General features: G+C 47.0%; 1 protein-coding gene across 1 annotated transcript; it reads right to left on the bottom strand.

Moving 5' to 3' along the window:
* Window positions 1–216: 216 nt before the first annotated feature.
* On the bottom strand, window positions 217–12,503 carry LOC308170471 (xaa-Arg dipeptidase-like; the record flags this gene model as incomplete). Its single annotated transcript, XM_080545259.1, has 10 exons — window positions 217–419; window positions 652–759; window positions 962–1,097; window positions 1,257–1,411; window positions 1,553–1,695; window positions 2,063–2,211; window positions 5,503–5,767; window positions 10,206–10,303; window positions 11,322–11,390; window positions 12,282–12,503. The coding sequence occupies 10 exons, from the start codon at window positions 12,501–12,503 to the stop codon at window positions 217–219; spliced, it is 1,548 nt and encodes a 515-aa protein (XP_080401385.1).
* Between the last annotated feature and the right edge of the window lie 5,725 nt (window positions 12,504–18,228).

Below are 18,228 nucleotides of genomic sequence, written 5' to 3'. Positions count from 1 at the left end.
TAGGTAACTGTGATGTAATTTTGACAAATGATGCAATAGTGGATTACGTTGTGTCTTTTGTTTCAATCAAATAAATGATCCATTGAAGTCATCCTAGAACGTAGTATCCTAGAACGTACTCTTATGCAATAGTAAATAGTTATGTCGTTTTCATTCAACATCAAGCACTGGTGTTGCATCTCCTGTCTGCCAGAGCATGCTGTGTTTGCAGGTGTCTCAGAGCTGCACTCCACCACACGACATGGCCCCTGAGGCGTCCTGCCCCAGTCCACTCCCCAGGAGTCGTTCCTCCTTTAGTTTGACCTCTGTGAACTCCTCCCTCACCCGCTGCAGCAGCTCTGGACACAGCAGCACATCCAGGGCCGTCATGGCCAAGGCCTTCTCTGCCCGCAGAGCATAGAACTGAGCCTTCTCATCACCTACAAGGAATCAGTCAAGGACAAGGAATTACATAACATCGTTTTATTTTATTTTTAACATGCTTTTCCCAATCCAATGACTACAACATCTGAACATGCAGCATGCTGTAGGGAAGAAAACATGCTGGCTTTGATAAAGATGACATATACTGTATATATAATCTAATGTGATCAAAAGGAAAACTATTACTGTAATCAGATAACAGTGGTCATGCATGTTTAAGGTGCATACCAGCTGCTACAGTGTACTCTTCTGTGTGATTCAGAGCCTCAGAACCAATATAGAAGTAGGGGTGGATTCCAGGTATAATAAAAGACACATTTCCAAAGTCAGTGGAGCCTGTGGGTGTTCAAGACAATATGGGCCTTTCATGAAGTTATACAAGAGCTTTCATATAGTCACACACAACATTTCTATCTCATTGCATAACTGTTGTTTCTATCGCAACTGAACTGTTGCCTGAGTATTGTGTAGAAACGAATGTCCACCTTCTAATGACCACAAGAGGGCCTATGGGATGCATAAGAGATGCTTCTCCTACCAGAAGAGTTTTTAAGAACCTCTTCATCTGTTGTGAATTCCATCCCCAAGGCTTTGCCGTTGTCCTCATACAGACTGTGCAGTGTGGTGTTCCGCAGGACGTTGTCAAACGCTTTCTTTGCAAACTGGACTTCAACCTTAGGAAGACATTTTTGGTAAAAATGTTTTAATAATAATGAAAAAAAGTAATACACGTTGGGTTCAATGCAACAGAAAAATGCATGACTGTACCAGATGAGTTCTTAATTTCTATAATAATTTTCCTATATGGTGATTTAAAAAAAAAAATCGCTTACTTCACAGCCAGTTGCCATGGCAGCAGATCTAAAACACCTCTCAGCCTTGGCTTTGATAGTGGGCAGGTCTTTGCGTGAGGGAGTGCGCAGGTAATATTCTAGCTCAGTGTAGGCAGGGATGATATTGGGTTTCACCCCACCATGCTTGATGATACCTGCACAGGACAAGGTCCACCAGTGCTTGAGAGCAAGTGGGGAAGGTCACTACAAGAAACAGTTGTTGTTGTTGTATGTTAAACATAACTCCTGAAGACAAGATCAGGAGGAACATAAGTGTTAACTAGGCTGTCCCTCACCATGGACTCTCCAGTCTGGTTTGAGTTGCTGTCTGAGCACAGAGATGTTGTTGTAGGCCAGGACAGCAGCGTCCAGCGCATTGATCCCTTCCCAGGGGTAGGCGGCAGCATGAGACGCCTTACCATGGTACCTCACTATGACACTGGAAATGAAATCATAAACCAGACACTAAGTGTTAGACTCTGTCCTCCTGGTTTATTCTGGGAGTAGGACAGGGGCACGAGAGATCTCTCACACATAACTGGCCTGTAGCCTGAAATAGCTACAGGCCAGAAACGAGGGCCTCCAACTACAACGAGAGCTCCTGCACAGTTGATATTGACCTATCAATATCAATAAATGATTGCATGCACTACTACAACATGCATGTTTCTAATGTGTTATTCGTGTAGTTGGAAATTACTGTGAGAAGTGGAAATCAAATATTTGTCTTTATTCATCATGAAATATATTGTAATAGACTGTTTTGGTTGTAAGAACCGATAAAATAACTAATCAAATAGCCTTACTCGTGTTCAGCCACGTCTGGCAGATAGGAGGCATCCTCCTGTGAGGGGTGGGCCACGAACGCCATGTCAAGGCCTTCAAAAGCACCCAACCGTATCATGTCTATTTTACCCCCACCATCCTCCTCGGCTGGGGTCCCCAACACCGTCACCTGTGGAGAGAGCGAGTTACCCGATCAACCTGTGTCTAGTTCCATGCTCTCTCACGGCATCCACAGACTTGTATATAATTCAACGTTATACAGGCTGTATAATACAGCATAAACAATATAGTTGAGGAATTTGGCTATTTATTGCACTGAGAATTGGCGCAGAGCATGCTCAAGGTGTCAGTCTTCAGAAAATACTTCTCAGATTTCTATTGCATAATTCATGTGTGTGCGATCATATTATATATCTACAGTATATGTATGTGTATGAGCGCTGACAATACCTGGCAGTGGCGGCTGGCCGATAGAGGGCGCTGGGGCGCCGCCCCCACCTTCACTTCCTAGTTGCGATTTGTAAAAGTTTTTTTAAAATAAACATTGTTTATTCACAAAATGCGGCCGCTTCTTCTTCGGCGTATGGGTAGTTGTTTTTCTTCTCCACTCCACCAGGCTCGGGGCCGAGGGGCTACCCTTTTACCACCCCGAGACCTGGTTGAGGGGCTCACCCGGGCTATATTTCTGGACACCCCTCCAGAAGCCATGTCATCGTCTCGTCATCTAATACCGACAGACCATGCATCCCGTTGGGTGGGTGGTACACCGGGCAATCCAGGATAATATGGTCTGCGGTTTGGTCCTCTGCGCCACACTCGCACGACGCATTTGGGGCCAAGCCCCATCTGTGCATTGATGAGCGGAAACGCCCGACGCCGGTCCGGAGACGATTGAGCCTCACCCAGGATAGCCTTGGCAAGTCCATCCCGAGGGGCTCAGCGCCGGCGACTGGGATGTGGTCGCGGAGTTTGGAGGTGTTAGCCTCCCACTCCGCGCGCCACATATAATCCGCCCATCCTGCCGCACTGATGTTGAGATCTCTGCATTGCTGCCTGAGATCCTGTGCGGCAGGCACAAATGGGTGTCTCGACTTGAGACACCGGGAGGGCTCCGCTGTTATAGTGAGCCTATCATGGAGCAGATGGTTATTAAGCTCCACGGCCCGGCAGGCGAGACGTGCTGTGGCTCCCATGCGGCGGAGGCCTGCGGGCTGGATGCCTGCTAGGATGGGAAGGTTGTCCACGGGGGTAGGACGCAGGCATCCTGTCACAAAGGCTTCGTTTATAGGCGAGTCGATGAGGCGGGTGTGGGCACTGCGACACCATACTGGGGCGCAGTATTCACTAGTTGAATAAACGAGGGCTAGGGCTGCCGTGCGCAAGGTCCTTGCGCCGGCGCCCCAGCCCGAGCCAACCAGTCGCCTCATCAGCACCACACGAGCTGTTAACTTCTTGCGCAGTGACTCGAGGTGTCGGCGAAACGTGAGCGTCCTGTCCAATGTCACGCCGAGATAGATTGGCTCAGCAGGACATGGCAGGGGAGTTCCATCTAGGTGTACTCTAAGCTCACGTTTAGCCTCCCTGTTGTTAAGGTGGAAGGCAGCCGACACCGTCTTTGCCTCGCTAAGCTTCAATCTCCATTTCCGGAAGTATGCCACTAGTGTCTGCATGTCCTGGCTCAGAATCCCCTCCACAGACTGCCAATTTCCAGCAGAGTACACCACTGCGAGGTCGTCTGCGTAGGCGTACTTCCGCGAGAGTGTGTTGGGCAGGTCATAGGTGTAGATATTATAGAGGAGGGGGGCCAGGACCGATCCCTGAGGGACGCCGTTCTTAAGGCGTCGAAGCCTGCTTAGCTGTCCGCGACCGGTGGTGAGGGTAAAGCTGCGGTTACGGATGAGCTCCATGATCATTCTGACCATGTGCCTGTCCGGCAGCAGGCGGAGCAGCTTGCAGGAGAGGCCGCGATGCCATACGGTATCGTAGGCAGCCGTCAGGTCTATAAAGACAGCCCCGGCCTTCTTTTTTGCCGAAAAGCAATACTCGATGTCTTGAGTCAAGTCCTGAGGACTTCCGACTTCCGGGGCAGCATGGATTGAACGCACGCACGACTGCTCTCCTAACAAATTACGTTTTTTACAATGTAAGGAGGATTTATTTCTGTAAACAAATTGAACAAATGGATTAGAAGGAGGCTTTTTTTGTTCCTAACTTGAGGATATTGCAACTGGACCTATTACCGAAGTCAAACTTATCTCGTTTGTGGTCGCAATCTCCGCACCGGCTGTTTGTTGATTGTTTGATATAGGTTACTCAAGTTGTATGGCCAACGCTGCTGGCAGCAGAGAGTTAAGAAATCTAAGAAGCGATCTAAAACAAAAAGTTACAGTGATGGACCGCGGAGAACTTGCATCAATTATGAGAGAAGTCATACGTGAAGAGCTTGACTCCGCATTTGATCTGAAACTTAAACCAATTAAAGAATGTCTGGATTCACTCCGCAAGGATATGATTTCCAATACGACCAAGGTAAAGGACCTGGAAACAGCCGCTAACGAGACGGAACGCCGTCTAACTGATATCGAACAAAAACTTTCTCAACCCCGCGGGAGGCTAACGTGAGGTATGGGCTGTTATTTCCACGCAAGCTGATTGTCACATTTGCTAACAACACTGCCTCCTTCACGGACCACAGAGAGGCCATGGCACACTACATCCAGGTAATTAAACCAACTCTATAATCCTGACTACATCAATGGCTAACATCAATACCTGAACAACAGCCCACTATATGGGCAATGTGACAGTAGACAATGTAATGAATCCTGGATTGATGGAGATGCCTATAGGCTACGTGACATTTAATTGGAGTCCCTGACTATGACGAATATATGATATGTATGTTTATATGAATAACAATTGATATGGATCAATGTATACCTCTTATTAGATTATAAATACTCTGGTTGTTATGTTTGCCTTTTGGTTGACAGCAAAAGGGAGAGAGAAGGATAGGGAGGGAGAGAAGGAGAGAGAGCAGGATGGTGTCGGCACACCAGAGAGAGAGAGAGAGAGAGACAGCAAGAACCAGGTGAGAAAGTGGCCAGGTAGTCAAGACCACATAAGTAAGTAGCCTTGAGAACCGATGGTTCTCGAGCCTAATGGCCCATAGGGAACTAGCCTATCTCCTGTTTCCGTAGCGTGAGGCGGCTTAATGTACAAGTTAGTACACCCCCTGGACATGACGCTGGTATGTCGCAGGGTCTTACCCCCTGGGGGGGGGGGTCCATGCCACGGTCCATGCCACCCCCCCAAGGCAGCAAACCTAGGGGAAACACTGTTATTCTCATGCTAAAATCGACTGTAAATCCAGATGTTAAAGTTGATATTCTTCCCCGTGGAGCATGCCCCCATAACCTGTGCCCCACCCAAAAATGTTAGCACCAGCCACCACTGATACCTGGACACGAACAGGTGTGCATTCTACCAATGCTTTTAGCCCCAACGCTGCGGCAGCTCCCACTTCTGCGATCAGGTTATGGCCACAGGCATGTCCAAGGCCAGGTAATGCATCGATCAGGTTATGGCCACAGGCATGTCCAAGGCCAGGTAATGCATCGATCAGGTTATGGCCACAGGCATGTCCAAGGCCAGGTAATGCATCGATCAGGTTATGGCCACAGGCATGTCCAATGCCAGGTAATGCATCGTATTCGCACAAGAAACTAATATGGAATACATCACTGACCGGTCCCCATGACGCACGGAATGCTGTCTCAAGTTTATAGTGACTATTCACACTCCATCCCTTTTCATCAGAGAAAATTTGCACCAACCTGTCGTGAGACTTTCTTTCTTCATATGCAAGTTCTGGGCAACTCCATATGTCTTTGCTTAGACTATAGAGCTTGTCTTTGACTTCGTCAATACAATTGCCAACTTTCTGTTTGAACTCGACGACTCAGTGGATATGGTGTGCCGAGCCATTGGCAGCTGGATAGTCTACGAAAGAAGGCTGAAAGCAGGTGTCTGAGGTACCTGTCTCCTACGCTATTGACACCTATGGTAATGGAGAAAACAATATTTCGAGTAACCTCGGCACGCACCTCAGGTCGTCCGGTACGTACGTATCTCTGAAATAAGCATGCTGTTAGTCGGCAGGGCGCAATCATAATTATATTTGGTCGGCAGGGCGCACTCATAATTATATTTGGTCGGCAGGGCGCACTCATCATTATATTTGGTCGGCAGGGGGCACTCATCATTATATTTGGTCGGCAGGGCGCACTCATAATTATATTTGGTCGGCAGGGGGCACTCTCCATCTGTTTTTCCATCACCAACTACAACAACAACCCAGTCCCAAACAAGAAGCTGATTCTCCAGAGATTTGCCGGGGACGACAGGAGTGTAATTCTGTCCCAGCTCTGTTTAAACAGACAACAGTATGGGTAAATGTCTCAAGAGTGTGCCGTCACTGGATTTCTACGTTAAACCAAGCACACACCCCTATTATAAAGACTGATAAGAAGCAGACAAACAATAGATTGGGGGTAGCCAATATTTTAAATTGATTTCTCATTAAATTGGAAAAGAAAATGGTTTTCTAATTGCAATACGGGAGTGTATTTCTTTAACGTGTATTCACTGGACTGAAATAACTTATTAAAACATTGCAACAAAATGTGCATTTTTGGTACAATAATACAATTTCTGCATTTGTATGACATCACTTGATAACGGTCCCTGAGGTTACGTTGAGAGCTTGGTAGAGCATCTGTACCTACTGCAGAGTCACGTGTCCCCCTCCTCCTCCTGACCCCGTCAGGGCTGGCAGAGGAAAAGGCGGGAAAGTTCTCCGTGATAACAAGAGACTCCTGTGAGTAACAACAACCATAATCATTTTACCACTTTGAGAGGAATTCCTCATATATATTCTATTATCCTTATATAACAACATATATATTCTATTATCGTTATATAACAACATATATATTCTATTTGGCAGTTTTTGGAGTGCCTGTCTGTGTATTCTAGTTGACATTACATGGATGTTGTTTGTTTAAAACGTTTATATTGATCGCAGACTAAGATAACGGTCGAGGTTATGCTAGCTCGAGAGCTTCGTAGAGCTAGCATCTGTATTTAGCTACTGTGCGCAGGGTTGCCAGATGGGGCGGATTACCCTCGAATGGGGCTACTTTTGATCACACTGGTCCGGAAAAAGGCAGTTGGGCTGGATAAATAACATTTAAGCGATATCAAAATGTCAGTACCTGAATGTTACAAAATGTGTTAAGTTAAAACGCACACCCTAGTAGCTACATACAATGTGCATTTTTTAAAACGTTATTTTACAAACATCATTGGCAACAGACAAACAGTTTGGGGGCAGGAGATGGGCACCTGCCGAATAGTAATTAGTGGTTTTCTGACAATTCTAGGTTTGGGGCTGGTGGTTTTTGGTCGATTAAGCGATTTTTAGACTGTGGTTAGGCTGGAAAATGTCAACCTATCTGGCAACCCTGGTTCGCCCTGTCACAAGGAAACAGAGGATGAGAAGGTGAATGTGATGTTGGAAGGTGAGATTAGCGAGGGACATGAGGGTCTTTGCTGATCATTTCTGAGTTTGAGAGTATTTAATTGTACACCTACTTAGTAGCTGAAGTTTGCCAGCAATATTAGAGCAACTTTAATACGTTTGGAATTGAGCTGGCATAGCTATCAAGACATTTCTGAGGTGATTATAGCTAGCTAGCTAATTATCGTCATAACATTTGGCTTTTTTCACTGGAGGTTTTTGGTGAGGAGGTGCGATGCGTTTGTCTAATTCTCTAAATGTGCAGGAGGTGGACAAGGTCATCAAATCCATCCGTGACAATTGAAAAGTACAAAACATGCTGTCAATATTATTATATCTTTCTTGGATGATATTTGAGTGATCGTAAATTGCTCAACAGTGAATGTTATTAGAACGTTATTAGAGCTTTATTAGAACGTTATTAGAACGTTATTAAACGTTATTAGAACGTTATTAGACGTTATTAAACGTTATTAGAACGTTATTATACGTTATTAAACGTTATTAGAACGTTATTAGACGTTAGTAAACGTTATTAGAACGTTATTAGAACGTTATTAGAGCGTTATTAGAACGTTATTAGAACGTTATTAAACGTTATTAGAACGTTATTAGAACGTTATTGGAACGTTATTAGAACGTTATTAGAGCGCAGAAACGTCTTAATGATGCCTCCATCAGCCTCCCCACGGTGTTTGCAGTATGGCTGCCACATTAACGTCAAAGAGACTAACACAGCACTCGAGATGAGGGGGGATGGCATCCCCCCCTGAAATAAAAACGGTCAAAATCATCCCCCTTCTAAAACTGCCCCCCCCCCCCCTTTCCATCCCTCATGTCATTTTATCAATGAACGTGGTATTACTGCTATTTCAACATTTAGTTTTGCGCATATTGAGTAAAATACTGTGGGCGAGGGAGGGGTGTAAGGTGATCAACTTCTCCAGTATCGATTTAATTGAGTCGTCACTTTACAAGCGAGTTCGTTTAATCTCAACGAGACGTCCTTGATATCACTTCTTAAGATGATATGATCCAATCAAATATTAGGCACCACTACTGAACTGTTCATTAAGATAATATTTATTCAAGCACATCAGCAAGCAATAATAGTTCATTTCCATGGAAAAGTGGTCTCATCTAGTTTCACCTCTGCAGGCCCGTCTCAGCTAGCCGTCAACAAGTTAACTGCAAGAGCTCCACCAGACAAGAGTCCCCTTTAGCCTTGGTACATAGTCTTTATACATTTGATTTAACATTTGGGGCTGGTGGTGCCTCCCCCCCCCCCCTATCTAGTAGTTTTCCACTTGTCCGTACAAAATCCGTTGCAGCTGCTCGTTAGCATTGGCCTTCAATTCCTCCTGTGTGGGTGCGAAAGTGTAGTGTATGTTATCAGCTTGAGTGTCCTGCTAGCGTCTCGTTCCCATGGTGATATCATACTTTGTGAGCAGAGCAGTGAGTTGAGTTCTTATCAGTAGCTTGTGAAAACATTTGAAGTTGCACAGTAATATGAGTTAGGATTCGATTTACAAGTTAAAGTATAGTATAGAAGAATAGACTTATCATTAATCATTAGTTATGAAAGTATAAAATCAGTACAGAAAAATAGAATATCATAACAGCAGGTATACAATGGTTGTTAGCACATAGGTAAAAATAAGTAATTTATAGGCAGTTTGAATCATAAAACGTTCTTTTAGTCAGGAGCTTGTCTTCTTCTTGTCGCTCAAAAACAGAACCTCTCTTTTGGCTTTGCGTGACCTTCCTATTGTTCTCAACTGACCGCATTCACATATTATTTAAATGAGCACATAGTACATGATTTATCACTTCTAGTGATTTTAATACAAATTCCCAACAAATCCCCCCTTTGGTCATTAAAACAAAATTATGACCATTACAGAGAATTTGTAGCCAGAAAGGTGAGATGGGTCGTAGACCGCAAATGCCTTTATTTACACCATTCCTTCACAAACCTCCTTAATTACAACATATCTTCAACTCCTGTATCATGATCCATGATCTCCTCCTCACCACCCTCCAACAGTGACTGCTGCTGCTCAGCAATAAGCATTTGTAAGTGCATCTGTGTTCCAGCATCAACCTTGGTTAGGGCCGTAGTAATCAGTCGCTGTGCCAGGCCTCTAATGCAAGGGACAATGCAGCAGCCAAACAGGATCAGCACTGTGGCAGAGATGAGGAGGGCAGAGAGCATAGACATAGCCAGATTTTTCCATTTACCAAAAACAGATTCGAACCACTCTCCAATAACATTGTTAACTCCAGCGTTTGCATACACCTCTGCACGGAGCATACGCAGACCCTTCAGTGCTCTTGTGACGGAGCCATCAGGAGCGGTGTTATTGGGTATGACCGTGCAGCAAGTGTCACCAAACATAGTGCACACACCTCCTGAGGAGGCTAGCAGAAAATCAAGCGCAATCCTGTTTTGATAAGCGGTAAGGGTGGTTGCATCTAACTGTGCCGCGAGCCCTGTAAGAGCATCCTCAGTAAAGTTAATAAATCTCTGTTGGTTATAGTATATGTAATTTATCCAGTCTACATTTTTATTAATAGTGCACCACCAGCACAGGACCGACTCAAACCCGGCGGCAATCTGATCCCGAGCCTTGAAGTCGTTCGGAACGCCGCGTGGCACTCCTATCGCATCAATGTATACCTGAGTGTCATAAGACCCTTTAGGAGCGTCGCGTTTGTGTCTAGCAGTATTGGGAGATGCGAGGGCCATAACAGTACTGCTATCCAGTATCTCCATCTTAACAACCATTACCACGCGTGTACATAATCCCTGCCAATCTAAAGGCAGATATCTATATAGCTGTGAACCCCCACATTTCCAAAACATGTCTGCTACAGGTTGTGTCTGATTCCCTGTCACCTGACCAGTCGGAATACCATAGCCATTAAAAGTACAAGTAGTGCTGTTACCGCTCTGGCACAAAGTCCTACAGAAGCGCGTAGCATTAAGGCGTCCCACATCGCCCCCCTTGCCCGTCCTGTTAAGGCAGTCGTAGGCTTTTTCTAAGTGTAAAGGGTGATGTCCCTCATATATCATGGGGCCTTTAGTGCTAGTCATACCGGGGCAGTTTTTCCTAGAGAGAGAGTGGCTGACAGGTAGGCCCATCAACAAATTGCAGTCGTACATACAGTATATCCCCCCTCTACCAATGTCAATTGAGAACTCGTCACTATCAGCTATTCGTTTTCCCCCTCGTCCCATCCCTACTCTATAACTTGAACAATCATCAGGTTTGTAGGGGGAGGGAAACAGTCTAGTATCTCTAGGTTGTTTCAAGCAGACTACACATGTCTCCTTAGAGATGGTGGACATTGTGTAGTTTACCCAGTTGTACCAAACATTATTTGAGGCTAAGTCATGAAATGCTTCGTCGGAACCCAAACCCCCCCCTGGGACCCCAGTAAACATCCCCATTGAAAGGAGGGTGCATGCTGACAGAATCGCCAGGAATTTGGAAATTTTACACATTTTCTAGGCGTTCTCTGATTTCAGCCAAAGTTCTATGTGGTGGGTCTGCTTTGGTACAGTGTGACAGGTGATGCCAATCTGCACCTGGTTTACCTTTGACTTTGACTGCGTGTGAGGTGGTCAATACTACCTCCCACGGTCCTGTCCACCGTGGCTCGTTCCACTTCCTTTTGTGGACTCTGATTCTTACCCAGTCGCCTGGGTCTAGAATAGGAGTCTGTTTTTCGCCGATGTCTGCTTTCTCCGCTGCATTCAGTACCTGTGAAGACAATACTCGATTTAGATTAGTTAGAGCCCTGACATATACATTCATTTCCATGGAGAGGAGGTCCAATCCTGGGCCCACCTCCCTCTGTCTCTGTATCATGCCTGTCGGCACCAACATCGGTCTACCAGTTATGATCTCATGGGGTGTCAAATGAGTCATTGAATTGGTCTTATTTCTCATTGCCATCAACACCATGGGCAATGCCCCCACCCACGACAGTCCTGTCGAGGCACAGGTTTTAGCAAGCTTTCTTTTAATAGATTGGTTAGCCCGTTCAACTAGCCCCTGTGACTGGGGGTGATAGACTGAACCAAATCGATGCTTAATCCCCATTGCTGTCTCAATTGCAGCCATATGGACATTTTTAAAATGTGACCCATTATCAGAGTGTATCATTGTAGGGAAGCCAAACCGTGGTATGAAATCCTGTAAGAGGCACTTTATTACAGACGCAGCATCCTCCCGTTTACACGGATATGCTTCAGGCCACCTTGAAAACCTATCAATCACCACCAACAAGTATCTCTTGCCTTGTACTCTATTGTCTAATCCCATGTCCGTGAAGTCAATACATATCTCTCGAAATGGGCAGGGAGGCACTGGATATGTGCCCATTGGGCATTTAAGTACTGTTTTTGGGTTGTGCTTATTGCACACATCACAGTCTGAGATGAAATTCTTAACCATCTCCAAACCATAAGGGGTCCACCAATCTCTCATTATCAGTGCCCAAGTGTCTCGCACCGACCCATGAGTGGGACCGTGTGCTTCAGCTATCAGCATATTCATTAGGCCTGCAGGGGCCACTAGTCTTCCGTCATGCGCTCTCCACAACCCGTAGCCCTTTTCAGAGGACCCGCCTCGCGTCGCCCCCCTTTTTACCCACACTGATTTTTCTTGGGGGGAGGCGGCCCCCTGTATTTCCTCTATAGTCTGCACAGAGCATTTAGGTTTGTCTAGCTGGATTGAAACCAGCTGGTGTTCTCTGGGGACATATCCCCCTGCTAATTTAGCGGCTGCATCTGCAGCATAATTTCCTTTGGCTTCGTCTGTGTCGGCTTTCGAGTGCCCCTTGCACTTTATAACCGACACCTGGAATGGCATCTGTACTGCTGCCATTACATTTTTTAGAGCCATCTCATGTTTGACTGGATCACCATTCGAGGTCACCCATCCTCTCCTGACCCATTGGGGGCCGTCCATCATTAATGCCCCATGGGCATATGCTGAGTCAGTGTAAATATTGACACTGCGTCCTTTAGCATGGCGCAGTGCTTCCGTGAGCCCCACTACTTCTGCTTTTTGGGCTGACGCAGGCTGCGGAATTATTCCACTGACTACCGTGTTGTAAGAGCCATTGACCATTCTTTTCACTACTGCAAATGACGCAATATTACCATCCGGGCCTCTATAACAACATCCATCACAATACAGTGTCAGTTCAGCACATGAATTTGCCTGTGCTTCTAAGTCAGGTCGTATCTTGTGTTCTTTTCTTGCTCTCAACTCACAAATGTGTGTTACACTATTTGCGGGGAGTCCTTCTGCCATATTTACCCCTAGTGACGTATATGTGACATGTGGTTGAGTCAGTATTCGTTCTAGCTTTTCTTCTCTCGAGCTGGATAGAGAGAAGGCCTTTGATTCTAAAAATGCCACCACACCATGGTTGGTGTGGACTATTATGGGGTGACACATAGTCATTGATGCTGTCTTTTCTAGGGCCGTACTTATTGCTATCAGGTGTCGTGTACAAGTAGTCTGTCCCATTCCTACACTGTCCAGTCTGCTGCTGTGATAGAGTAACACTGCCCTTCCTTCTGGTCTTTTCTGAAATAGTACTGCATTTATCACTCCTTTATTCTCTCCTACATCTAAGTGAAAAGGTTCTTCATAATTTGGTACTGCCAACTGTTCAGCCTGTGCCAAGGCCTGCTTCATGTTTATGAATGCTTCCTCAGCGGCGATGTTCCAATCCAATGTTGCTTTTAGGTCTCGGTGGCCTGCTGTCGCCACTATGTCTCTTAATGCCGCTCCAGTCTCCACATAATGAGGTATGTATTGTCTGCTGTAGCCTGTCAGCCCTAAAAATCCCAACATGTCTTTCACCGTCACAGGCTTGGGGTAAGTCAACGCTGCTGATCTTTGGGATTCCACCACTTGCTTCGTGTTGGCTGCTATCACTCGTCCGAGGAAGATTACTTTTCTCCGGCAGCCTTGTACCTTTTCTTTCTTGACTTTGTATCCTGCCTCTTCTACTGTTCTCAGCACGGTTTCTGAGGCCATCAAGCAGTCCTGTGCATTTTCACTTGCTATCAAAATGTCGTCCACGTATTGAATTACTGTGGTTCCTTCTGGGAGAGTGATGCCTTGTAGGTCTTCTTTTAGTGCCTTATTGAACAGGCCAGGGCTCTGTTTGTAGCCCTGAGGCAAACGATTGTATGTATATTTGGACCCTTGGTAGGAGAACCCAAATATTTCTTGACTGTTTGGGTGCAGAGGCAGGCAAAAGAAAGCATTAGCCAGGTCTATGACTGTGAATCTGACTTGTTTGGGGGTCAGGCAATTCAATGCAACGTACGGGTTTGGGACGGCGATGTCATGGCCTGCCACTGCGTCATTTATTCTTCTGAGATCATGGACCATCCTCCAGGTCCCGTTAGGTTTCTTTACTGGTAGTATTGGTGTGTTCCACGGGGAGCAGCTGGGCCGCAACACCCCCGTTGCAGTCAGTCCTCCAATGGTTTCTGATATCCCTTGGGTGGCCGCTGGGGAGATATTGTATTGTGGCTGCCAGATCACTGCTTGGCCTTCTTTTAGTTTTACTTCGATCTGGTGATGGGGCACCAGACCCACATCATGGTCTCCTTTGGACCAAAGTCTTGGGTTTATTCTGTTCACCATCCCATTCCAGTCCTGGTGATTGTCATTCTCTCGGCCATGGTCTCTTTCGAGATCTTGTCTCTCCCCGACGGTGTTTTCGTCCGTGCAATTCCCTATTCTCCACATCGTCAGGTCCTTGCTTCGCCAGAGGAGGGGGTTTACAGTCGACCTCCATTCCTGGACTTGTGCTCTTTTCATCATGGGTCCCAATTCCTTTGCTACTCCACCGTGAGTGATGGCCAGGGTTATGTGCGGCGCGCTCTCAGCTTGGAGGGCGTACCACTGGTGCTGCTCATCCGTGAGTGTGCATTCCGCTGCTACCCCTTCTGGCCCCACAATGATGTCTGTAGCCCTTAGCACGCTCTTCTTTCCTTCTTTACGGGTTTCCCAGGCTTCTTCATAGGACTCATCTGGTTCTCTGATGTAGTTAAAAGTGCAATGAAGAGGGTCTAGGGGAGGCCCATAGGGCCTTAGCTGTTGTATCCATGTCTTCCATTGATGATAGGTCTTAGTTACTCCCTCAGTGTTTTCTGAGAGTAGTCTAGCCCAGAACACAGCCGTGGTCTGGGCGGTGGCTCCTGGTTCCTCTCTCATCATTAGTATTCTGCATGGGGCTTCCCCGGTGACTTTCCTGCCGCCGGGAAGTGTTACTGTTAATCCGCCTGGTCCACAAGTTACCTCCGCGTTCAATTTACATAGCAGGTCCCTCCCCATTAAGTTTACGGGGCATTGGGGAGCGAACAGGTAGTTGTGTGACAATTTCTGGTGGCCTATTTCTGTTTCTAGGGGGATTGTGTATTTCTGTGTCTGTGCCTGCCCGGAGTAGCCTACTGTCGTCATGGCCAGATTTTCCGACAGAGGAGGAACTCTACCCTTGTGGTTTCTCATGGTGGACGCTGCTGCTCCAGTATCTACCATGAACTGTTTTTTCTCTCCTCCCACCAGTATTTCAATCATTGGTTCTTCGTTCGGGTGGAAGTGGTAGGTTCCTCTTTCGCCTCCCGGGCATCCCTATAGGCTTTGACCATAAGGAGCCCCTCTTTGTGGTTGATTCATCATGGGGGCCATCATGGTTGGTGCCGGTTGGCCTGGCATCGGGCCCCCCCACTGTTGCTGTGTGGGGGGTTGAAACTGCTGGGGCTGCCATTGCTGCTGCGATGTTGGTCCCGATGACTGCTGTTGGCCCTCTTGGTTAGGGCATTCATTCCTCCAGTGTCCTGTTCCTCCACATGTGTGGCAGGCACCTGCTCCTGGTGTTCTTGGTCCTCCACGGCCTCTCCCGCTGCCTCCTCGCCCACGTCCTCTCCCTCCGCCTCTCTGTTGATATTCGGGGAAGGATTGGTACTGAGCCGGGGGCTGTGGTGCTGCAGAGGCCTGCGGCACCTCTCCAAGCTGGACCAATATCTTGCCTTCTTTACATTCCTTCTTCCTTGCCGTAGCCACAGCGTCAGCTTCGGTCACCTGCATTTTCAACAACCTCTCACGCTGCACGGCCTGTTTCTCCTCGGTCTCGTCGGTTTTTCTTTCTTCCTGGTTGCTATGATGAGTGAGATTTTGTACCCATAGGCTCTCTCCCATAGAGCCCAGGCCTACTACCGTGCTCAGCCTTTCTTGGATTGCTTTGCCTAGGCCTCGGCCCACCTCTGCTCGGAACAACATTTCCGTCGCTTGGCTGTGATCATATCTGGCCCCAGTTCCTTCCTCCCATGCCTCAGCGGCCCTCTTGATGAACTTATGGATGTCTTCGTCCGGCTTCCGCTTTATCCCTGTCATGGCTGCTGTATCCGGGGTGTGGGGCCACAGTGTCCTGAGCGCGGTCCACAGGGCCGTCCTGTGTTGGTTCAGTGGTGTTTCTCCGGGGATATTTCCCATTCCCACCAGGTCTTCCACCTGGTTCCATTTTCCTTTTCCCTCCGTAGAGGCAATGAGGGCCTTCACATCCCCCCAGGCCACCCTATCTGCCATGGTTCGGGCCTCAAACGCTCGTATCCACGGGGCGGCCCCTCTGGGGAGGGAGGGGAGGCTGTTCTTGAGAGCCTCCATGTCCCGATGTCCCCATGGTTGGTAAAGTAATCCTCCTCCTGCTACGGCAACTAAAGGGAACATGCCTGGTCGCTGCTCTTTCTCTGTGGCAGGGGGCATGCCTCTTGTTTTCATATCACACGTCTGAAGGTACTGCTGTGGTTGTTTCTTGACTCGTGTGGATCTTCTGGGGAGTGGGGTCCGTGCTCGTGCCTCGCTTGCCCTCTCCTCTTCTGCGTTTGACTCACCGCTGCAGCTATTGGTTTCCCACTCGCTGCTTTCTTCCTTTTCTCCTTCTGTCACCCCTGCCCTTTTAAACTCGCCCCTGAGTCTCAGCGTGAGTCCTTGTTTCCCCCTGTTCGCCTTCTTCTTTCGGCGTTTCTTTTTCTTCTCTTCCTCCTTCCATTCCTCTTGGCTACGTTCGGAGTGCCTTCTGCGCAAGTCGTCTTCTTTTATTTGCACATTCAGTTCGTTCAGTCGATCAGCCAGCTGTTTTTCTATGTCCTCCATCAAGTCACTTCTCCCTAGTGGGCCGTTTCCTCCGTGGGGCGTGCCGATGGTGTATGGCGATGCTCTTGGAAGGCCCATCGATCCTGACGTATTCCAAAGCAGGTCGTCGCATTGTCCTCCAGGGCTGTGATCCTGGGTAGAGTGGAGAGTGTTGTGCGCCTCCTCTGATCGCGCTTGCACTGCCACTGTCCCACTCATAATGTCAAAGACTGGTGCCTGTATGGGGGTTGGCCCTGTCAGGTATTCTTTGGTAGGTTTCAGAGGGTTCACATCCCAGGCATATGGGGGAGGGGTTGAGCTCAGTCCCTTTCGTACCTCCAGGGGCCAGGTGCTTTTTAGGGGAAGGGGGTGTTTTTCTGCCTCCGACCCCCACCTTGCTGCTTGTAGCAATGCGGACAGGGGATACAGTTCTCTTGGAGGAACCACAGCGACTGAGGCCGTCTCCATGGGCACGTCGGCTGTCGGAGCCACAGTGTCTGTGCCTTTCTCCCCCGCCTGTGCTTCGACTGTCTGTTTGGCTTGGCGTTGAGAGTGTTCTGCTCCTCTGAGCCATCCGACCACTCGTCTTGTTCTCACCTCCTTTTCCTCCGCCTTCTTTGCCTCTCGTCGTGCTCCAGACCACCTTCCCTTGCCTACGGCAGCACTCTCCTTTTCTTTTGATTTTTCTATGGCCTCTTCAATGATCGCCAGTCTTTGCTCTGGGGTGGGTGGCCCTTCTGGGGGGAACAGACCTGCCTTCTTCCATTTAGCTACTGCTTTTACCATCTTCTTTTCCTCTTGCTCTCTTCCGTCATGGTCTGTCCTTCTATGCATTTCCTTCAGGGCCTGAAGCCACCACTGTGGAGTCTCTTTCATGGTCATATTGTTTCTTAACTATACCCCTTGGGGTGTCTTAATGCTGTGTCTTAATGCTGTGTCTGAGAAAAATAAAAATAAAATAAAGAAAGAAAGGAAAAAATAAAATAATAATAATAATAATAATAATAATGCCTTTGGTAGTATTCAGAGCCTTTCACTTTTTAAAAATGGATTCAATAAAATGTGCCATCAATCTAACACACAACACAGAGTCAGAATGACAAAGCGAAATTTTTTTGTTTTTTTTTTGTTTTTGTTTTTGTGTAAATGTATTAACAATTAAATGCAATAGTTCATGTATTTATTTTTCTTATTCTTTTGTATTTGTTTTTGTTAGTTTATTTGAATTAATTAAGGTCTTATATTATATTTTATAGGGTCTCTATGTGTATCTATCCTGTCGGTCCTCTATGTATTCCCTGAATTATGTGTTCTGCATTATCTGCTCATCTAGATAGTCATTCTACTGAAGGTCCACTGTATCGTGTGGCTATGCTGCCACCCTTATCATCAATATTATTATTGCCAACCAATACTAAACAAACTGAACAACTAA

Source organism: Nansenia antarctica, assembly GCF_963989245.1.
Source record: "Nansenia antarctica genome assembly, chromosome: 14".
In the NCBI taxonomy this organism is placed as follows: Eukaryota; Metazoa; Chordata; class Actinopteri; order Argentiniformes; family Microstomatidae; genus Nansenia; species Nansenia antarctica.
Note: the sequence above shows the minus strand (reverse complement) of the source record. Positions and strands in the feature narration are given on the sequence as shown.